Source organism: Oculina patagonica, chromosome 2 (assembly GCF_052425735.1).
Source record: "Oculina patagonica isolate OP01 chromosome 2, crgOcupat, whole genome shotgun sequence".
In the NCBI taxonomy this organism is placed as follows: Eukaryota; Metazoa; Cnidaria; class Anthozoa; order Scleractinia; family Oculinidae; genus Oculina; species Oculina patagonica.
In genome coordinates, this window is record NC_135759.1 from 24,130,661 (window position 1) to 24,154,131 (window position 23,471).

Genomic DNA, 23,471 nt, shown 5'->3' on the forward strand with positions numbered 1-23,471 from the left:
GTGGGAACGCAATGCTGCAGATCTATTATATAAAATACAACTCAGCTTGACACAAGGCGCCAAAGGCTTAAAAGAGAGAAATTAATAAATACCCTTCTGCAGCTGGGCCGGGTTGTTCGAAAGCCTATTAACACTAACCCATGATTAAGAGTTGATCGAGGGTTCCATTTCTCTTGTATAAAAGTGTTTTTATTGCTTATGTTTTGTGAAGTTTGAGATTATTCGACGCCAAAACTGAAAGGCAGGAAATATAACAATAAAAACCTTAATGAATGTGGAAACACTGAAATCAAAATTCACGGTAATCCTGGATTAGCTTAATCACGCTTTGAACAACCTGGCCCTGATTATGGGAGCGCGGCTGCTGGAGTTCTTTTGTTTCTTGCCTTCACAACAAAGAAAGTTGGTTCGCCATCTTTTCTTGCTTGTGGCTTACAAACTGTAATTAAATACTCTATTTGAAAAGGTATTGCGATGTACCCCAACCGAGTAAGCTGCCAGAGTATGCTATTACGTTCTATGACGGCTGATAAACGGCTTTCTGTCCTTTCTCGATCCAGTCATTTTGTTCTTCGCGCGTCTTGCAGTGCACGATGGGATTTTTTAAAAAACGGAGGTGACCTGGGTCCAGTTGTGAAAAAAAATGGCGGGCAAATCGTCCCACCAAGGTACAACGTTGTTGGAAATTACCTCAGAGTGGTTTTTAGATTATTGTATTTATCAGCTATGGAAGGAATTCAAAGAGAAGCGTTCGTTTTCCGACTGTTGGAGAGATGCTATACAAGGTAAAGTTATGCGAACAACTTTAATACAATACAGCTATGTTCATTGGAGAAAGGATAAACTCGCAACTGTTTACTCCTAAGACGTGTCTAATTTCGTGCTATTTCTTACAGATTTCTTGGTAAATGGACGGTTTGATATAGGAAAAGAAATTTCAAACAAGCTCAGTTGCATCAGATTTATTGTTGGGCTGCTGGAACATCGGGAAGACGATGTTAGTTCAAGTCAGGACAGTACATCAGATGAGGAGGACAGCTGTGATCAGAACAAGGGGCTGCTGAAACCAGACTGTCTGAAGTTTTTTGACAAAATAGCTGGAATTTATCCCTTTTCTAACGTGGAAAAGTCGCATATGAGAAACACTTTAAAGTTACAGGTAAAGCTTTGTGTCATCAGATCACTTCCATACATAACACTTTGGAATTTAACTGAATAGAGCTCACGGCCATTTCATTTTATATCCATCATATTAACCCCCCCCCCCACCCCCTCTAGATGAGATTTTCTGAAGGGGCTTTGAAAGTCATTGCTGAGGGGGTAGCCCTGTCGGCATTCTTTGATCTTTTGAAAATTTCTGAAGGGGTAAGGGAAAAGTTGACATTTTTCTGAAGGGTTTAGAAAAGATGGGTTATTTCTGGGGGTGGGCATCATGTGGGCACTTCATTCTCATTTTCAGGGGAAGAATTTTGACTTACCTCACCAAATTGGGAGGGGGCTGGATACAAAATGGAATGGGCCTCACAGAAAATTCACAAAGTGGTTGGTTGAAAGAAAATTTTTTCTGAGATTTCTTTTCCTGAGTTTTTTGTTTAATTTCTAAAAAAATTTTAAAGCCCTTTGTGAAAGTTTGAGTTTTTTGTTTTCCAATAGATCATTCTGTCACATTACAGAAGTGGAAATGCTAAAGGCGCTGAAGAATTGTACTCTCGGCTGTACACTGAGAAAGGAGATGATGAGGTACTCTACTTACAAACTAAGGCTTTTGTTCTAAGCCACTTGCTTGTTAACCAGCCAACTCCACCCTTGCCCCCCCAAAAGTAAAAGTCTGCACTTGAAGCCTAGAAGCCCACCAGACCAAAGCTTATCCTAGTTTCCACACAAAGCGTTAAGTGACCAAGAGTATTTCAACTCCCTCTGGATGGAATGCTAGAACATCACAGGGTTACGCCCAGGATTAAATTTGCTGGCTGTACTCATTTATACACCTGGGTGGACAGAGGCACTGTGAAAGTTTTAAGTGTCTTGCCCAAGAGCACAACAGCGACCTTGGCCAGGGCTTAAACCTGGACCACTCGATCCTGAATCCATTGTACTTAAACCCAACAGGCCACTGTGCCTTCCACATTGACTTGCCCCAAAGATAAATGTTAAATGCATTTAATGCATTTCTCACAAAAACAGCTTTCTGAACTGAACTGAACTTTATTTGTTTTTTAATTTTCTTCGTAATTTAATTTTTTGTGGCATCTTAAAAACTCTTAACTTTAGGGAGTAGGTATCTAGCAATGAAGTAAAATTATGTACCAGTATATTGAATGACTTTTCATTTGTTTCTCAACAGGAGTATCAAGATGACTTGAGGGAGTTATTCCAGTCTGAAAATGATACATTCAAGGAACAATTCTTGAGGAAACATACTTATGACAAACTTCTCAACCAGGTGCAGAAGTTTTTTACACCAGCTTGGAAAAAGTTCGAAGTTCCAATCTTAGAAGAGGTAAATAACAGAATGGAATAGGACTTTTTGAGCTTAAGGTTTGAGACTTACTAGAATACTTACCAGTAATCACTGTTTTTTTTGTACACAACACTACTCTGATTGTGGCTCATACAGTCTTGGGAAGCCCTTGAATTTTGCCTTCGAAAAGTCCATGAATCTGCCAAAGTCCTTGAAAAGTCCTTGAATTTCTGAGCAAGCCTAAGTTGAAATTTTAAACGATGTTCTCAAATATTGGAAAAGAAACTGGAAAACCTGCATTTGCTGCTAAGTTTATGCTCTAAGAAAGTCAGCCAGAGATAAGAACCTTGACTTGTTCTGCAAATTTAGATTTATTTCAAGAGCACACATTTGGGCCTCCTCCAGTTTTTAGGGCTGGAACAGACTGAACAGATATTAATCTACCCTTACTATTTTTAACAAAATGATATACTTTCTTATTTAAAATGTAACATGTTTGCATTCACCAGGCTCCTTTTCTAGAGGATTCAGATAAAGAAAGGTAAAGCAGACTGTTCTGTCAGTAGTACAGTATAACAATTCAAGCTTTGTTATTGGTTAATGTTTGACTGTGTTGTTCCACCCTTGACATTCTAGGTAAGCTTCATACTTTCAATGCGGTCCGCCATAACACAGTATAGAGTATTACTGTAAATCAAGTCAACCACTGAATCAATGGATGGATTTATAATGTTGTTTGGCAACTTACAGCTAATTGATAGTAGAACCCTGGTATAAACTCAAACTCAGATAACTCAAACTCCCCTGCTATCTTCCATTTTTCTTAGATAATTTTGATTGTGACTCCACTTTTATTTGGTTAACTTGATCTCTGATAACTTAAATTCCCTGCTATCTTGAACTTAATTCTGTTTCCTTTGATTCAAATTACCCTCAAACTTTGGTTCATGCAACTCACCATGAATGCCCACTGAAATATCCCATTAGTTTTACAGCAATTAGATTTTAATTCATGCAACAAACAGATCACTATTTGACAGTCATGTTTCATTTTCCTGAGGACATAAGTATAATTTGCAATATACTGTACCAATTCTCAACTTAATCTACCCCGATAACTCAAACCCCTGCTTACTCAAACTGTTTGATGTTTCCCTTCAGAGTTTGAGTTACTGGGGTACTACTAGTGAAGAACTTATTCAACGTGACACGAGTGTGGGACAAAGAAAAAATCTGAGTTCCCAACGGGAATCGAACCCATGACCTCCCAGATACCAGTTGGGTGCTCTAACCAACTGAGCTACGAGAGCTCACAACAAGTCTCTCGTAGCTCAGTTGGTTAGAGCACCCAACCGGTATCTGGGAGGTCATGGGTTCGATTCCCGTCGGGGACTCAGATTTTTTCTTTGTCCCATGCTCGTGTCATGTTGAATAATTTCTTCACTATTTATCACCGAGCTTGAAATTTACCATCTTTATTATTTACTACACATTTGATGATTTCGACATTCTGATGTGGCGGTATGCAGGACGCGTGCACTCAACCTAGTAAATGGCCCTAGCTCACAATGAGTCTCTCGTAGCTCAGTTGGTTAGAGTGCCCAACCGGTATCTGGGAGGTCATGGGTTCGATTCCCGTCAGGGACTCAGATTTTTTCTTTGTTCGTCAAGAGTTTTTTTTTTTTTTCTTTGCTCGTGTCATATTGAATAATTTCTTCACTATTTATCACCGATCTTTATTATTTACTACACATTTGGAGTACTACTGTATCATAATTTCTGATAAAAGGTCAAATATAGTCAGTGTTAAAATTTAATTGCAGTCCCAAGATAGATGCAAGAACCTTAAAAGCTCTTTACTTTGCATGGGATAAGTCAGACAAGGCTGAACAAAACTGGACAAGTATTGTTGAAGAAACTCATCCTGATATTACAGCTCTGAAGAAAACGATCAGTAAGAAGAGCAGTAGGGATACCAACAGCAGCCCAACAGAAAGAAGTCCTTTAACACGAAAGCGACAACAGGTACATACAGCTGCAATATTCCTTGAATTTATCAAGCATGCAGTTTTCATTGTTGCCGTTTAATTGGATTTTCCATTTGCTGTTAAATGTGTTTCTAAGTAAAACATCTCCAAATTATTAATAATTGTTCCAAACTAATAACCAGTTAAGCTGCGATTAAAGTTAACCTGACCAGTTTTTGTCCTTGTTTCAATGACAGATACAACTCAAAACTAAGAAATTACTTTCAGTAATGATAATAAAAATGCTAAATTCAAATACAAATACAGATAGCAGCACTTTGTTTGCTTTATTTACTATTACATCCACGTGATTCGACAAGAATAAATCTCTTGACATACATGTATTAACACCTAAGTCTTTATATGAGACGACAAATCTTAATTCTGTATTTGAGAGATAATAAGGATGTATACTTTTGTCCTGCTTTTGTGTTATAGGACGACGTTGTTTTCTTGTTGTTTTTGTTTTCATTTGGAGAAATTAGCAATGTTTTGCTACTCTGTAAATCTGAATTTGAAAAAAGTTCATTGTATTGATTATTGTATTGTTAACCAAGGTTGAAAACAGGTATTTTATAGTGAACAAGTCGCACAATTTCTGGGACCTTGACAACTAACTGGCTAATACAAGAAACGTTTTGGATGGGTATTAAGTTTTCTCTCTGGCTTTCGAAAGGTTACTAAAAGCAGAGCAGAAGCCAGTAGTACAGCAGTGACCAGTGTATCAGAAAATATTCAGCGATGTGAAGTAGTGATGAACGATTTAAAGGCTTCATCTTCAAGACTTTTGTAAGGGCTTTTATTTTTTTGTAATGATTTTATTTTACCATACTTGATGTTGGGTGTAGAATTAAGGTTCCGACAATGTGTCTGTTTGTTTCTATGATTAAAAGTATATTATTCATAAGAATTGACCTATCTTAAGACAACCCTCCAGGTTGAGACCATTTTCGTTGCCATGGCGACTAAAATGTTAGAGCTGGGGACAAACTTGGAACTGAAGTCGCCAACCTGGTGACTATAATAAATTTATTGAGAAGAAGGATTGAAAGCATGAGCTTAATTTAACGACTAAAATTTTTCACTGGCAACCAGTTGCAGTTGCAGGTGGCCAAATGGCGACTAAGGAAAAGAATATACCGGTACTTGGGGTTTTTCATTGAATCGTGGGCTCAAATCTTGAACTGGTTCAATTTCTAGCAACCTTGGTTGCTATGGCATTTAGGATTGATAAAGTTTTCACCACACCAAATCATATTGTTTTTTCTTTCAATTTAAATATTATCTATAGCTCTGGTTTGAAAGACCCATACTCAAACATGGTATCGAGACAAGTCACCCCTAGTGGGGTTTTCACTAATGATGATGATGATGAGCAAGATTTCAGTTTTAAAAGGCGTTGCAAAACAGTGGTTGCCATACCAGACAGGTAAGATATGCAAGAATGTTCATAATCAGTTCAAAATTTATTATGGGCACTACAGTACCAGTGATAAGGACAAACCCTATTTTGCCTTTTGCAGTGCAGTCATTTCTTAATTAACATAACAAGTGATAATTGGCAACCCTCCAAGTTAAGACCATTTTAGTCGCCATGGCGATTAAAATTTTGGAGCTGGCGACTAAATTGGAAACGAAGTGCCTGGCGACTAAAAATGAGAAGGTTTGAAAGTATGAGCTTAATTTGGCGACTAAAATTTTTCACTTGGAAACTTGAGCAGTTGGTGGCCAAATGGCCACAAAGGAAAAAAAAATAACTTGGAGGGTTGATTGGTAATTATGCTCATGCAATTAGATCAGTTAAAAGAACAATATCAGGAATTGAGCTGCATGCTACAGTCTGTGGGAGAATTGGTAGCCCTAATGTCAGTGCACTGGACTCCAAATAGCACGATCCAGGTTTTAGCCGTGGCCAGGTGTCTGTTTAGGGATACAGGGGTTAAGTTATGTCCATTAAAAGGACTCTTTTATGTTGTTTATATTGCTGTGCTTGAATTTTTCCATTGTAAAAAAGAACTGCCAATAGCTTTTCAATCAAACTTTGAAATAAAATGGGGGTCATTGTATTCGTTTACAAGCAGAAAGATCTTGTATATGTTGTGGTTCAACTTTATATTTGGTTTAAAATTTTTTAAACCATTTTTTTTTTTTTTTTTTTTTTTTTTTTTTTTTTTTTTATATATAAAAAAAAAAAAAAAAAAAAAAAAAAATTTTTTAAAAAAAAATAAAAAAAAAATAAAAAAAAAAAAACAAAAACACATAATTCCAAAAATTTATCAGCTTATAGAAACATTCATATTTGAGCATTCATTTTATGCTTCGCGAGAGAAAAAAAAAGCAGGGACAAAGCAAACTGTGAAATATAACAATAAATTATATTGCATCAATGTCAAGGAACAATTTACCGGTGATATTATGTTTCATGATAAATGCATGCACTTTTAATCGACAGTGGTTAAATATGATCCAAGTACATGTATGCAGTGTTCCTGTGGCCACAATATATTATCTTTTTATGAGTATTGGCAAAGTACACATCAACGGTAATAAATTATTTTTCTGCCATAGAAATTTATCTGTATTCATTTTATAAAGAAAATTTGATCACTACATTCAAACTAAGAAAAAACTGATAGGTTACCGGACTCGTTGATGAGAAACAACAATTTATCTCCACTGTGAGCCAAGCTGCGTAGAAAAAGCCGCCACTTTCTTCAATGTGCTCGCACTAATCACATGTGTTATTTTCCACTGGCTGAGTGAAACAAAATAAGTGGAAAATGTTCTCACACACCGCTGGGACCGGGAAAGGGTCATGTGACTTTTGGCGGGCAGTGTTGTGCGTCCGCCATGCTGACCCCCACCCACCCGCCGAATTTGTGAGTTTTGTTAGCTTTGCCATTGTGCAATTCCTGTGAACAGGAGTACATGTTGGTTTGTTGAGTTGTAATTAAGGAGGGGCGGCGGCCGGGGCTACCAGTGGTGTGTGAGAAGTAAAATTCTGTGCAGTAAGTATGGCAATGCAATAGTAAGGAATCACATTTGGTTAATATTCAGTTTGTGAATAGCTTTTTTTCTTTGGCTTTACATTTTTAGCCCCAGTGGAAAGAAACTAGATAATAAGGGGAAAAGACCTTTAGAAACCAGATCAACTAAAAGGCGATTTAACGAGGAGCAAAGTGATGCTGAAGAGATTGACTGGGAATCAGATGATGACGCAGATGTGAAACATAAGGCAATCAGTAAGTGAATGTGATTTCATAATTCTGGATGTTACTCCTTACTAACTTTTTTTAAATTCATTTTATTAACGATAAGATTATTGGCTCTCAATTTCTATGAGGTGATTGTAGATTAGGTTGTAGGCCAAATCAACTATCACTTTTTATAGTTCACCACTAAATTTTCTCCGATTCTGATTGGTTTAAATTGATCACATGATGCAAAAGTGTTCATCTATGGAGGGCACTATCAGCCCTTATAGTTTACCACTAAATTTTCTCCGATTCTGATTGGTGTAAATTTATCACGTAAAGCGATTATAGTGTTTGTCCGCCGGAGGGCACTATTTAAGAATTAGACAGCAAGCTCAAGGTTTCTATCAGCTGATAGTGGGCGAGGGGCGAAGCCCCGAGCCAACTATCAAAAGCCGGTAGAAACTGAGAGCGAGCCGTCTAATTGTGTTAGCATAACCCACTGACCGATCTATTAAACTCAGAATATCGCTAGAATTGATTTATTGAAGGTTTTGATTGATAAAATTCAGCGAACACTAAGCGCGCGCTCCGAGAGCCTTCTACAGATCGATAGTAGGCACCTGTGTAGCCAATCAGATTGCACGATTACCAATAGTAGGTCAGTGTGGTTATGCTAACAGCCCATAGTGCCCTCCCGTGAAAAATGCCCGGATCGATAGTGCCCACCCGTGACTGTTTTTTGTAAACAAGCTGCCTGCAGACAAAAAAAACCAACCAAATTCACTGCATTTAGTGGGTTTCCTGTCTGGTTTTGTTTCGTTTGTTAAATTTCGGCTTTCAATTGAGTTTTTTATCCTGAAAAGTGAAAATAATTCATGATGCTTGTTTTTGTATGTGCGCGCGGAAGAAAATTTAGTGGTGAACAATAAAGACAATAGAGTGTTTCTGTCTTGGAACTATCGGTCTGATAGTTGCCCCTTGGAAATTTGATGTTCTTAAAACTAGCATATTAGCCCGAGCTTCGCTTCTCAGGCTAATATTTGTTTTAAGAACATCAAATTTCCGCGGGGCAGCTATCAGCCGATAGTTCCTCGACAGTAACACTCTATTGTTTAAATAGTGCCCTCCCGACAAAAATGCCCGAATCCATAGTGCCCGCCCGTGACTTTTTTTGTAAACAAGCGTGCCTGCAGACAAGAAAAGCCCAACCAAATTCACTGCATTTCGTGGATTTCCAAACTCAAGCCAAACTCAAGCACAAAGCTAAGCAGCAAACTGCATGTCCGCACATACAGCTGGAAGGTAAGCATGTGATAACCCAGTGAACCCCATTTTTAGCGACTCCTATGTGCGTGACTGGCCCTATTCTCCCAGAGGAGAGTTAGGATTAAGATGATGTGCGTGAGTGTAGTGGAGAACCACTAATCAGCATTGGTTTGATTCTAACTTAGCCAAAATGCCATTCAGCCATGTTTGAATGCAATAAAACTTTGTATCCCCTGCAGAACTCTCTAGCCCAGCTAGACGACAACGGTGTCTAAATATACAGCTTCCTGTCCGTCCATCAAGAAAGAAATGGACCATTGAAGAGACAAAGTGGTTAGAAGAAGGTGTGAAACTCTATGGCGAGGGAAGCTGGGCAAAGATTCTGAGCAAGTATAACTTTGTTGGGAGGACATCAGTTAATCTCAAAGATAGGTGGCGCAATTTACAAAAGAACAAATGACTCTTGTTAAAGCATTAGAAAATGTGATATTTTTAAAAGTCAGACCATCATTCACTTCATATTATACTGTTATTCACACCATATACTCAACACACTAGCCATTTAAGATACAGTGTAGTGGCCTCGCAAGCACCAGTTGCTCTAGAATAAATACAGTATGTATTTATACTGTAATTTGCCGTGTTATACCTCTTGGCATATATATTTCAACTTTGTTAGGGATTTTTGGTTGAGCTTATTATATCTGGGAGAAGTTATAAGTGACATTTAAAAAACTACTGGAAATGAGCCGACAAAAAATGACTAGGCTCTAATGAGTGATATATTGTTAAAAAGCCATCTGACTTGATGTTTTGAGTTGCATTATTCTTGCAAACTTTTTATTACCTATTTCTTTGTCAAGATCAATGCTTTGTGAAGATGTTTAATAGTTAATTGGGAGGTCAGATTGGTGAGGGCTTGTATCTGGGCAGGGGGGAGGGGGCTTATAACTGAAATATAGTTTTCATTAGCGGACAGATGGGCCATAGTTAACTATGGATGGACATTTAATCAGAGGTGCTTATAAGCAGGAAGGCTTATAGCCAGAATTTTATAGTATTATATCAGTATCTTGGCCAAGGCACTTGATTAACAGCCTTTTGATATCATTCTTGTATGAACCAGTTAAATTTTGGTTCAAACATTATTTGTAGAATATGACGCAAAGTGTGTAATTACTGAAGAGTTAATTTGACCACACTCAGTTGACCAACATTTTACATTGTCTAATTTCTAAGGGTTTTCCACTTCAGCGGCTTCGACTATATTATCTGCAATTTACAGGTTGTAACAAAACAAAATAGCCAAGAATTGTGTTAAACTGTATTTCATATTAGGTACCTGGTATTTATGCTCTCATAGCCACTGACTTCAGGGTGCCAACTTGCATTTTATTTCTTGTAGGCAGAGACAAACATGAAGTGACCCTAAGTGTGGAAACTTCGTGTAAACTATATGCAACACTATTGCATGAGACATACATGTAACATAACCTTTTTAACTGTTTATAGTCCAAAGATCTTTGAGTCTGTACATTGTATAATAATATTTTTTTGTATCTACTTGTTTTTTTATAACAAATAATTATGATCAGCAAAGTGTTCATTAAAAAACGGCTTTTATCATAACTAAATTCTATATTAAAAATTTTGTGACTCTCTTGTAGTTAAGATGTCATATTGATATAAACTACCTTTGGCATTTAACAGCACATTTAAGTTTGATGTCTGACATTATTATTTGCTCCTTTAATATGTTTGTCATAGAATACTTGAAAAGATATACCAAACAGGCAACAATCACATAAATCTCTTCTTTAGTGGAAAGGAACCTAGTGTGTGACCATCCAACTAATAGCTGCAAAACAGACTGAGTTACGATTATTAAAAAGCAAAGACTAAAGCCAGGCTTAAATCAATGAAACATGACCATGTTATAATGAAACAACAGTTTAATGGGGATTTCGGTTGGAAATTGTGGACTGTGTTATGAGGTGGTCCCAGCTTTCATTCTGGTTGGAATGAACTGTAGGGAAATTCTATTCTTAGTCTCCCATCATGGAAATAATAAACAGAAACTGATTTTGGAAGTTACCATTATTTCATGATCTTAAATGGTAAGTTCCCTAGGATTCTATTTCAGTTTTAAAATTAATGGTGGTCTTGGGTTTAAAATGTATTTGGATCTTCCAGAGATGGGAGTCTTCTGGACTTCTGGCAATCGGAAAGATTTCAAAATAATTTTTTATCGTAAATGTTCAAATGGCCTCTAGACAATCTTACAATTTTTGTCAAGTAGTCGCAAGTCTGGCAGTATTTGGAGAAATTCATTCTGTTCATTTGATGGGATGGTCAATTCATGGAATAAAGGCAAAATTTCATTTGCCAGGTTAAAATAATAAAAAGCCAGCCAGGTAAATGATAAAAATTTGATGTGAATAACCAGATAATATTTTCCATTTACATTTTCCTTCTTCTGAGGTGCAAGAGGTTTTCTTTCTTCAAAAAGAAAACGTCTTCGACCAGGGCATTGCCATTGCTATTTTTCAGTGAATTTTGATATCACTTCAGAATTGGTAACAAATAATTAATAAATATTTTATTTTGCTGTTCGCATGCATTCACCCAACCCTGGGAATGAGGTTGGCACTCACTGTCCCTCAATTATAACAATCACAGCACTAACCACAGTATGCTAAAATATTAAGGCCACCTCATGGTTGGCCTCAGGCCAAAGACTGGGATCACTCAGACCCTGGAAGTCAACAGCTTGTGTGTGTGCCAAATCTGCTGGAGCCAAAAGAGGCGGCTTTACTTGCAGGCTAGAAATTCAGAACAAGTATTGACATCTGATTAGTTTTCCACATCTGGAGGTACTTTAGAAATTGAGTGACTATCCGGAAAAAGTAGCCACGAAACTTGTCCAAGCTGCCACAAATTTGTGTCAGCTTGCCTCAAGGTGAAATTTGAAAAATTGCATGGAGAATTTTTTACAAAAAAAACTGACTGGTGAGACAGCACATTTCAGACGGTTATTAAAGTGTTGTTTTAGAGTCGTGTATTCTAGGTATCCAGGTTGTTCCGCATTCCTTATAAATCAAAGGTCAGTGCCCTCCAGCTTCCAATAACTCTTGAAAGAGTAGACATAAAAATCAATATGCTGTGAACAAAGAAACAGGAAATTCCGTCTCCTGTGGTGTTCAAGACCATTGGACTTTATAAATGTTTCTTGGTTTGGGAGGCTCAATTACTGTCTTGTCATTCAATGAAAATTTTATTTGACTTCCTTTGGGGTTTTTCCCTTTGAGGTTGTACCTCTCAGCCTTTGTTCATTGTAAGAAAAAGTGTATTTTAAGGATGCCCTGGAAATGTAAAAGGAGGGGGAGTTGGTTGTCTTATCATTTGGCATAAACTGATATTGGGTTAAAAATAGAAGAGAAAAGAATTGTGATTTGAGGTTGTCAAAAGTATCTTTAAGCCTTTGTTCATTGTAGAAATGGAAAGTGACTTTTTTAAAGTGATTTTTTTACTCAAAATTTACAGGGGGGGGGGGAGGAGGTAGGGTGGAATAAGAGATGCCCTGGAAATGTAAAAGGGGGAGTTGGGTGTCTTATTATTTGGCGTAAACTGATATTGGGTCAAAAATAGAAGAGAAAAGAACAAAGAAATACAAGAATAAAGAATTGTGTTTTGACAAGATGTCTCCACACAAATATTTTACTGTTGATCATGACTTTTGCAGATTTGGGTGGCCCTAAAAAGGACCGGTGTTGTTGTCAGCGTCGTTGATTTGTCTTGGTATGTTGGGGACTTGTCTTCAATATCTGTCTTGCTAGCTTCTGTCTTTGTGGTCTTCTGGTTGTTCTGTTATCTTGCTAACTTGTCTTTGTAGTCTTCTAATAGTTCTGCATTCTTTGCTATTCTTTAGTCCATGAAGTCTTCAGTCTTGATTTTTGTCTTTAGTTCAACTTCTTTGGAAGGAGATCAATCCACAAGCTGGCATCTCAAACTTCCTCTGAGTGTGGTGTGGCTTATGAAGGCGGTTTCATCTCTTGCGAGATCTTGTCTAGTCTTGAGTAACGTATAACAGTCTCTTTTAAAAGTCCTATTCTAATTTCACTAAACTAAGCTGTCGTGTCGTTGATAAACGTTTCAGTCCGTGCATAATATTCTATTTCCTAACTTACAAAAAAAACACAAACACTGCTTTTTGCACTGTACTAGCAGTTGAAGCTTCGCTAGCAGGCACATCTAAACCTAACGAGATTTCTAGTCTACCTTTGTCTTAAAAAAACCTAAATCGATCAAACACGTACGAATAACCAAGATTGACATTAAAAAAGCAAAACGAATATTACAGGTCAATATTGCCTACGCGTAGTAAACTCGACATAATTACAATTTGAAAATTAGAACATATATAAATTCTTCTCTTATTTACAAATATACAAATTTGTACAAAATCTACAAATTTGCTTCACGTAATGTCTTTTTATGTACACTAGAAATCGCTTTCGCTTTCGGTCTTGTCGAATATCGCTAATACTGCATTTACGACTCAACTCTGAGCAGCATTCGGAGATGTTGCGACATTGCTGCAATGTCCCCGTCGAAACTGTGCATCGGAGAACTTATCCAGTGTGATGGCGGTTTAGGAAGTACGCTTGGTGGCGGTGGACTGCTAAATTTTGGTCCTGCGTAAGGAACCGCCGCGTCAGTTCTGTTCTCGCTTCGTCGTCGACGTGGAATGTTGACAGAAGTGCTAAGTCCTGAATCGAAAGCAACCGAAGTAGACTCCTGAACCGATTTTACTTTCATAGAACGGTCATTCCGGAATCTTGGAGTCTTCTTGGACTTATTTTTGTGATGAATACTGTCCTTATTCGGCAAAATTCGATGGCTTTGTGCCACTGGTGTTCCGAACGTCATCGTCACGGTTTTGGTTCTTCAGCGATCGTTGCTAAATGGTCGATTTTTCTCTCCTCGTCTGATTTTCCCTCTCCTACTTCCAATCTTCGTTCGCCGAATTCTTCTTTAAGCCGCTCGAAACAGCAAAAAGTAAGAATAAAGACTCTCGTTCTGCTAAAACTTTCCTTTCCTTTGTGGCAAAGCCAAATTACCCAACTCAAATGATGTTGGATAAAATTTTCTTTGCCCTATTATGATTGCCTCACAAACCAATCAGCGTAAAGCCTTACGTAAGTGGTACCATAGCAACAGCCAATCAGAGCGCATTTCCTCTCCACACCCTAATCATGTGATAAAGAATGACGTTTCCTGATGAAAATGGAAAATGTTCTAATTTTAGCAAGAAGGGGTTTTTTGTTTGTTTTTGTTTGATAAAACTGAAAGGATTTACACTATCATTCTGTGAACTGCGATGGAAACTAGGTTTTCCACTTTTAATCATGAAAATTTGAGAAGGAAATGCTTTGTACGTTCAAATTTTAAAAGCGGATGTGTCGATACGCATCTGTTTGCGTGCAAATGTTGTTCGTTTCAACCACGAGTCACTTCAAAAGCGATGTCGCAAAATAACAGAAGATTTTTGGTATTAAACATCTTCTAAAGTATCAGAGTCCTAAAAAGCTCTTTTACTACCAATTTCGCGCAAAAATCAGCACCATTCCGCAGGGTATTTTGATTTCAAAGCGCAAAGATGATTAGTTCGTGAAAAGCCAAGAGACAGGCAGATGTCACGCGCCAATGGTAATCCGCCTTTGAAAACAAAGGGCTTTTCTGATGTGCCAAAACAACCCTAATCTCCATGCATGCCTCGCTCTTTGCATTATTCATGCGTTTCACCGTCAGCGCGCTTCTTATGTAAATCGTGATTATATTTCGTTGTGGAATATTCTGCAAGGATCGAGAAAACTTTCTAGTCTTTATCGTTTCCCTTTGACAATCACACTTTTCGATTTACTCTAGCTAGGCGGTGAAAACTTTCTCCTCGTATAAATAATGATTCTCAAATCAAAAACTCGAACAAACGATCGCTCATTAATACTTGGTGAACCCAAAGCAACATTTTCAAGAGCTGTTTCTCTTTGAGAACATTTTCCGCCCCCCATGACCGGAAGTGCGCTTTGAAAGAGCCCTGTTTCTCAAAGGTAAAATATTAGGCAGCCATATTGATCACATATTCTTTTATTCAGTCGAATTTTAGCCTTACCATGTTTCAAAGAAGCAATCTGGAAGCATACCGCGGAGATAAAAAACAAAGCATCTTTGGCGCTCTCTTCTCCGGACGAAGTTGAATTAATTCAAGGTGACATTACAGCTGAACAAAATCACGATAAGTTAAAAGCGCATCCGTTAAATTAAACTTTTTCCAATCAGTTAAAGGATTGGGAAGTAATAAATCATTTTTTTTCCACGAATAAAAATCCTTTAATGCAACGATGACTTCTCCCGATTCGCGGGTGAATGGATGTGCCTGCGAATACAATATCGAGTGGAAGTGATTACAGATTCGGTGGGTTGGGACTTCGAGAACTGTCAAATGACGTCACAATATGATTGACTATGATGTCAAATGTCAACAAAGGCCAGGGGAGGTTTTCCATTGATCAATTTCACAAAGAACCGCAAACCCATGTGCAAAGGAGTTCATTCTAATATACATTCATTTTCTCCGTTTCAATCCGATCTGAAACTTTTCAGGGCTAGTTCTTGGACAAGATCGTAACATTTCAACTGCGAAAAGTGGACTCATTTGGCCGTCGATTTGGCAACCAAGGACCGAACGAGAAGAACAAACATTTTAGGTAGGTTACATGGATGGATTTAGGATCCTTTTGGTATGAGCCATATGTTGTTCTGTTGTTATTGCTTTCAAAAGCGGAGTAGTAGAATGTCATCTCCATAAATTATATAGTATAGGTGATCTGGAAATATGTGAAATGGCTTGAAAGTAACATTCCAAATCTCCTCAACCCCCCTCCTTTAGAGTTAAACGGGTAGAGCGATCGATCGAACCTCGAGCGGAAATGTTTTTGTTTTATGAAATTCGTTCATAGGAAACGTTCGATCTGGGCCTAAACAGCTGAGAAGGAAACATAATTCGTAAAAGATTCCACAGCAGCTCGGAAACAAAAAACAAAAACGATTGCGCAAAAAGTAGCGAACACAGTATAAGAGAAAGAACGCAAAGCACGGCTCGATACCAATGCTATGCTCTGATCCTGGTGAGGAACAACAAACTTACCCCTGTATCGATAGGTGGGTCTGTTTCTAATTCCGATTGGACTCGCAGAGTAGAGTTCATTCTAAAAAAATTATTGTGCTTGTTTACGTCGAACGTCTATGGTATGTTGTTAGTTTCATCTGTTATTTCATCGCATGTTTGTTTCAAAGCGGTGCGACGAAGTTTATTTTCCAACGATCGAAGTGAATATTGACTGAAATCACGTTTTACCGTATGGTCGCCCGCCAGGCACAACAACGAATTTAGTCCTCAAAGGAATCCAAGTTCAATTGGCAAGTGCTAACTCTATCATCCATCGATGTAGCTAATTGTTGAGTTCCGAGATAACCGGGTTTGTTCCTTTTACAGCATAGAATGGCGGTCTATTTGTATCGAACACAGGCCATTGTAGCACGGAAAGGTATTGAAGGTGCGGCGGTCTCGCTGAAGGCGAAAAAGCTTGTAGCTGGCGGCTATTTAGACCTATTCCAGCGTTCATTATTGTCGGCAGTACAATCGGTAGTCAAAGAATTCCGAACCTAAAGAGAATGAACTCAACTTTTGAGTTAAGTTTAGAACATTTTGGTACTAAAACATTCGAAGTTTTCGAAGATTTTTCAAGGCAAGGTTAAGGAGGAGTATTGTAGGGCAATTTTATCACTAATCTGTTTGTATTGATTCTGAAATTAGAAGTTTAGTGATTCACAGAACCCTATAAGAGCGAAACTCCGAAATAAATCATCAGTTTTTCTCAGTTCTGCCGAGGAAAACCATATGCAAATTTTTTGCGGTATTCCTGAGTTCAGCTGGATTGATGTTATTTCTCTCACTCTTTTATTGTTGCTTTTGATATGTCCATCGCTTGACAAGCAGTATTTCTTTAGAACTAAATGGCGTTTCGAAAAAATCAGGCTTGCGGATTTGTCTAAAAATGTTTGAGCCAAAAATTTCTTTGCGGGGAGCGTTTCATGCTGTCTTCTTTCATGCATAAATTACAAGTCAAAAGGAATTGTTTGAGATGACGTTGTGGTTCAATCATTTTGTTCTGACAATATTGCTTCTAAGGCGTTTCACGTTAGTTTAAAGTTTTAGAAATGAAGTTTTTCTCCTGGCCATAGTATTTCTCCGAGAAACGATGAAGTATTCGAATCGGTGATCAAAGATTCGATCCGAAATCGTGCGGACGCGCGTCCGTCACGCCTGGTCGCAACAGTGGTAAAGTAGCGGCAAAATCAAAAGAAGAAATGAACTCCCTCTGCAATGATACGAGTCGGTAAATATTATATTGAAAAAGTCGAATCGCATTTTTTCACAGAAGAGGCTTGTTGGAAAATTTGATTAACACCTCAACATCCTTGCCATTGCATGTATAGAAATCATTCCTGTAGTTTGTCAGGGGTGAAAAAAGATGTCCAAGATTTTTTGGCCCCAGATTCTTTTAGTTTGTGGTTACATTAACCTATCATGTTTCAGTTCTTTGTCTGCGGTCCTCTGTAGGCTGATTACAACCCTGGGGTTTGCTCCTGAAAAATGCATGCCCTTTTCACTTCCTTTGGCTTATCTAGCTCACTTTGAAATATTCTCTGTTTCCCTGCAACACTTAGTTTTTTTCTTTTTTTTTTACTCTCACAACTTACATGAGAGATGAGCATAATTTATATAAAACTCAACACTTCTTACAATGAACAGAAGAAATTTTTCTCAATCAAGCAGAAAACGTTTTGTCTTAGTTCTTTATCTTTTACAGTTGGATAACTATAGGTGCTGTTGAGAATGATTTATTTACCATTTTAAAAATTCCAATGGGTACCAAAGGTTCACATAATTTTGATAAGGCACTTTGTTGTTTTCCTATTGGACCTCTACATTAAACAATGATACAAATCAGCAACAGAAGCTAGTTGAGTATGTTCAATCTTAAATTTACAAATAACAATGAGAAAAGAAAAGGATTCAGTGAAGTTTGCAACCTTAACTTTACTGGCAAATAAATTGACCACACTGACTTGGCACTGAAAAACAAACAAACAGGTCTGAGAAAAATTTGGCTGAAATTAATGTGGTTGAAAAAAATAAAAACAGCATACAGTGAAGCTAATCAAGTCTCTGGAAATGTTTTCTTCTTTCCTGTCATTTATCAGCAAGTTCCCAAATCCTTCAGCTGTTAAAACTGCACAGATAAGTCACAGCTTATAAAATCTGCGAATTTAAGACTTTACAGTTAAGTTAGTGCTTTAACCAATTTACTTTGTGTTCTGTTCCAGGTTGGTTATGATATGGCCAGAGAGTTAATACCCAGCTTGCCGTCGTTTCCTCCGCTAGAGCATCCTGTGTCTTCTTGTGGCACTTTCATCAAGGTGATCTTGAGTGCTATCCTAGCTTATATAAAATATTTAACATTTCTTAAGTCACACTAACCTTGCATCAGCTCACACACAGCTTAACAAGGAATTTCAATTCATTTGGCCAGAAAGATTGGTTACACACAGAGATTTTAGAGGGATCAGGCAGTATTCTGTATTATCCAGTCGTGCAGCTTTCTTTCTTGTACTTATAAAACACCAAGTGTTTATATGTAACTCAAACGCCTTGCTCAATACTTCACTTTATTCCGCATTCAGTAAGCAATTCCTATTATTTTTGTTTCGGCTTTTTATTAGTAAGAGGAGTGTTGATTTGATGGAAATTGTTTTTCTCTCTAGAGTGATATCAAGCCAACCTGTGGTCCACAAGTGATCGACTTAACAAGCGAGAGCTCTTCAACAACTATGTCCCACCAACCATTGAGGCACATGCCTCCTCCCTACCCACCCCACCCCCATCACTCGTCAGCCTTCCACAGAGTTAATCATCCACCTGACAGCCATGGGTGAGTGTGATCTGTTTTATGAAACAGATATTTAGTTTTTTTTTACAGAATCTGAATCTTACTAGATCTTCTAGGGAAGTGCCATTACGACAGACATTGTGGCAGACAGTCAGAACAACTACATTACAATGTACAACTACATTACAATGCTAAAATGTAACATTAGAATGATCTTTGTTAATTTTTATAACCTGTTTCGGCTGTTCCTCACTAACTTCTTGCCCCTTGGTCTCAGCTGAGTACTGGACAGCAAATTTGTATAATCAAAGTATCTCTTTTGTCTGACAGTGAAGCTTTTTATTTTTAGACATTCATCAAGTCATGGCTGCCCATTTGTTCAACAACAGCAGCAACAGCATCACCACCCATCACATAATAGACTTTTTCACCCACAAACAAACGGCAATTTCTGTCCTCTCAGTATGGGGTCAACAGTACCTCTACAGCACCACCCACCCCACCCTGGGCCCCCGGTCATTATTGATGTGGATCAAATGCCAGATCATGTCAGGGCAGTGCCAGTAACAAATCTACCAAACTCTTTACTGGTTGCAAGTGTGCCTGTAGCGGCACCAACGTATATCCAACCACATCATCCTCCGGTGAGTAACATTTAATTGTCATTTGGTGCTAGTTTATTTCAATTGATAGAGCTTGAAAAGGACGTTTAAACAATTTACCGTTCATTGTGTGATGTCATGCCTTGTTTTTGTTTTACCAGATGGATGTTGACCCCAGAGGAAATAATGGAGTCAGTACGCACCATCATCATCATTATCACCACCACCATCATCATCATCATCATCATGTTGTACAGCCACCGTATCAAGTTCCACAACCGCAGGCATACCACCCATATCCTACACCCGGCGGCATGGTGAGATATGATCAACAGTTTATTTCTTCTAACAATAAAAATTTCTAGGTGATAAGAATAAGAAGAATTGTAAACGTATCATTCTGGGAACATGCAAGGCAATTTTTAATGAGAATTAACATTTTGAACTTGTAATTGAGTCTTCCTGCTTTCTTTCTTTTAGCATCACAGGCACTACCGAAGATGGCATCAGAACAACTCGTCGCATTCAGGTTGGCCTGCATCAAGGCGTTCACATCCCACACCTCAACCACCCCCACCGCCACCCTTGCACTCTGGAGTTCACCCCTATCCTGATCTACTATACCATTTAATATCCGTAATGTCAATGCAGCCAATACCTACACAGCCAACTCCCCCTGCGTGGGAAGAAGAAGTACATCCCCGGGAAAACTATGAGGTAAACACTTCACTTTCTGTTTTGTTGTAAGATGACTTCCATGCTTAAAGATTTCCATGTCCGAACAGACTGTTAACAATCCCTTATTCTCTCAAAATCTGCTTTAAATACATACAGTCAACTCTTTCTAAATCGAAAACCATCGGGACTTGCTCCAACTGTCTGTCTTAGAGAGGTGTCCCTCTTATAAGGAGTTTAGTTACAGTAAAATGGCTGAAAAACAGCAGGGACGGGAGGTGTCTGTCTTTCATGATCATCATATTAAATTGTGTCTCAAATTTCCTTGCAGACTCTTCTAAACTTCGCAGAGCAGATAGGGGAGGTAAAACCTAAAGGGCTGTCTCGTGTTGAAATCGATCAACTTCCTACATACCGTGTTACAGCAGGATCAAAGGATAAAGATGACGACAAAAGATGTGTGGTGTGCTTAGTGGACTTTGAAGAGAAACAGCTTGTCAGGGTGCTGCCCTGCCTTCATGAATATCACACAAGATGTATCGACAAATGGCTCAAGGTAAGAGGAGCAATCAATGTCTAAGTTCTTAGTATGTTTTGATAAGAAATGATTGGCAGTGGGTGATTAATAAAGGGAAGCCTCGAGCCAAGTGGCCCATACTTGCCGGAGCTTATCCCGGTCTCCGTAGCATTAAGCAGCTAGGAATATTCCTACTCCCCCTGAATGGGATGCTAGTCCATCGCAGGGTACCCCCCCCCCCCCCCCCAGCATTATGTTGCCGGTACCCATTTATACACCTGGGTGGAGAGAGGCACTACGAGAGTAAAGTGTTTGCCCAAGAACACAACACAATGACCCCGGCCAGACCTCTTACCCGGACCGCTCGATCCGTAATCCGGCGCACAAGTCATTAGGCCAACGCGTCTCCCAGTGGGTGTTAAAGCTTAATGGAATTTTTTAATAAATAAACTAAATCTGTTTTTTTTTTTCTTTTGCAGTCGAACAGAACATGTCCCATATGTAGAGCAGAAGTGAATGTCAATGCTTCTTAAAAGATCCTGTCAAAAGTGGATTGAAGGCTCAGTTATCCTGTGTAAAGGAAAGCAAAGAGAATACAAGCACAACAACAAGCCTTAATATTGTACGAAGTGAGAAAATCTATGTAGCCTTAAAGGCACTCCACAGCTGAGGTGCATAATAGAATTTGATATGGGGATACATGCAGAGATGTCAGGATATTCAAGTGATATGTGTACCCTGTTGCCATTGCTGTTATCATTATCATCATTCCACCTTTTTACAGCATAGTGTTGTGACACTGTTAATGTGAAAGGGTAAAATAACTTGTAATGAATGGGAGAGTTATAAACAGATCAGACTCTGTTCAATTTTTGAGAAATACAAAGTTCCAGCTGTTAATACACTTTCATTAAGCAAGTTCTCAATAGAACCAAAGGTATTTTTATGTTACTGGTAATACTTGCATAATATAAAGCAGTTGATGTTGGAAGCAAATCAGTTTTAGACGTTTCATCCCATTTAAGCTAGATTTCTTTCCAAGTTTCCACGTTGTAAAATGCATGGTACAATTTCATAGTCCCATATAATGTATGTCTGTGTTAGCTTGTTTGTAATGTCCTGCTGCCAAACAGTGTATTCAGGCTAGCCAAAGTACATGTAATGTAGCAAAGTGCACGAGCTTGATGCTCTTAAGTCTTTATAAAGTGGTCACGACTATTTTATTCATTTATATCAAGTATCATTACAACATGTCCGTTATAATACACACACTCAGGTTGGCTGGCATGTTCAATTTTCATGCAAGGGTTTGACTGCACTATGTGAAAGAAATGGATTGAAAGATTTTGACCACTTTTCCGTCTATGGTATAAAACTTATGACTGGGCTTGATGTGCTGTTGCTTATCTTTATTATTGTACTGTGCCATAATTTCTTGTGGAACAGCACCGAGTCACTACTCTAAAATATAAAAGTAATCTACCTCATACTGCCAAAACTAGGTGAACTGCAGTTGTCAATAAAATGAACTTTGTGTCCCTACATATTCCATACAGAAACCCTTTTCATGCCAAAGCAATTTGTAAATATTCTGAGTAAGAACTCAAAAGTAAGATATGCTAGGTATGAAAAATGTAAAAGTGGGAAAGAAAAAATAATTTTTATAAAGTAATGTCACATATAAATATATTCTGCTGTTTTGTACAAAAAGAAATGTATGAAGTAACCATGTGCATTGGGATTAATTTGGCTGTGAAATGAAACAAGTGTTTTAAAGGAAGTGAGAAGCATTATACTTGAATTAGCTACTAGTGATTTTTTTTTTAATCAGCAGGATTTTAAGAATCACAGCCTCGAAGTCTACTCTGTACATGAAACAGTTCCAATAAAATAACTTTTAAAATAAAATGATGTCTAATTGTGTGATTTTAATAGATTATTACCCAGTTTATGTCTACATTAAAAAACTCATTAATAATTCATAAAGAAAATACAAAAGAAATTAATGTTTAATGAGTGTCTTTATATCTGATAAAGTCACGGCTAAACTTTACGTCCAAATTTCTAGGCCAAAATAACCCCAAATGTAAATATTAGTGGAAGAATGAGTTGATCTGATCTACATCAGAAGATTTTTAAGCCGTTCAATAAATTCGCAGTTCGTGTTTTATCAAGTCAAAAACACTCGGCTGCGCCTCGTGTTTTAACCCTCGGACGTACAAGGGGGGGGGGGGGGTGGATGCCACCCCCCCCCCCCCCATAAGTTTTTTCCAAATTTTGAAAAAAACAATTTACTCCACAAAGCTGAAACTTTCAGTAGCTGTTCATTCATCCTTTGCCGAAATTTTGATATGTCAATCATGTGTTCTTTATTTTTTCCAGTTTTTTGAAACAGAAGTGCAAGATCTGTTTGTTTTTACATTCCATAAGCTTTCTGGCTTGATTTTGCATCAATTTCCGTTATTTTGTGACTTTCAAAGAAAATGTTGAAATCCAAGATGGCGGATCCAAGATGGCGGCTCTAATGACGTCAAGTGACGTCATATGACGTCACAGCCAATTAAAATTATGTCATCTTGTAGAGTAAGCTAAGGGCTTTCTTCTTAGTGCAAAATATTTTCGCTACGCCTTAATATAACGAAAACTCCGGGGAGGGGTTCCATCCACCCCCCCCCCCCCCTTGTACGATGGTGGGGGTTTGAGTTTGCTTGTA

General features: G+C 38.1%; 2 protein-coding genes across 3 annotated transcripts; both read left to right on the forward strand.

Moving 5' to 3' along the window:
• Positions 1–605: 605 nt before the first annotated feature.
• Positions 606–10,617, forward strand: LOC144643672 (uncharacterized). The gene is made up of 10 exons (XM_078502991.1): positions 606–785; positions 897–1,159; positions 1,654–1,740; positions 2,345–2,500; positions 2,971–3,002; positions 4,285–4,486; positions 5,165–5,277; positions 5,780–5,917; positions 7,585–7,730; positions 9,191–10,617. Exons 1-10 carry the CDS (start codon positions 644–646, stop codon positions 9,409–9,411), a joined length of 1,500 nt encoding a protein of 499 aa, XP_078359117.1. The 5' UTR covers positions 606–643; the 3' UTR covers positions 9,412–10,617.
• A 3,921-nt stretch (positions 10,618–14,538) lies between these two features.
• On the forward strand, positions 14,539–22,666 carry LOC144643673 (uncharacterized). 2 transcript variants are annotated; one of them, XM_078502993.1, is made up of 9 exons: positions 14,539–15,061; positions 15,615–15,718; positions 18,402–18,494; positions 18,840–19,006; positions 19,314–19,608; positions 19,728–19,883; positions 20,047–20,283; positions 20,573–20,797; positions 21,238–22,666. In XM_078502993.1, exons 3-9 carry the CDS (start codon positions 18,414–18,416, stop codon positions 21,289–21,291), a joined length of 1,215 nt encoding a protein of 404 aa, XP_078359119.1. In that variant the 5' UTR covers positions 14,539–15,061; positions 15,615–15,718; positions 18,402–18,413; the 3' UTR covers positions 21,292–22,666. The 2 variants fall into 2 exon arrangements, with proteins under 2 accessions (XP_078359119.1, XP_078359118.1); XM_078502992.1 differs by lacking the exon at positions 14,539–15,061 and having other exon boundaries at positions 15,088–15,718.
• Positions 22,667–23,471: the final 805 nt, after the last annotated feature.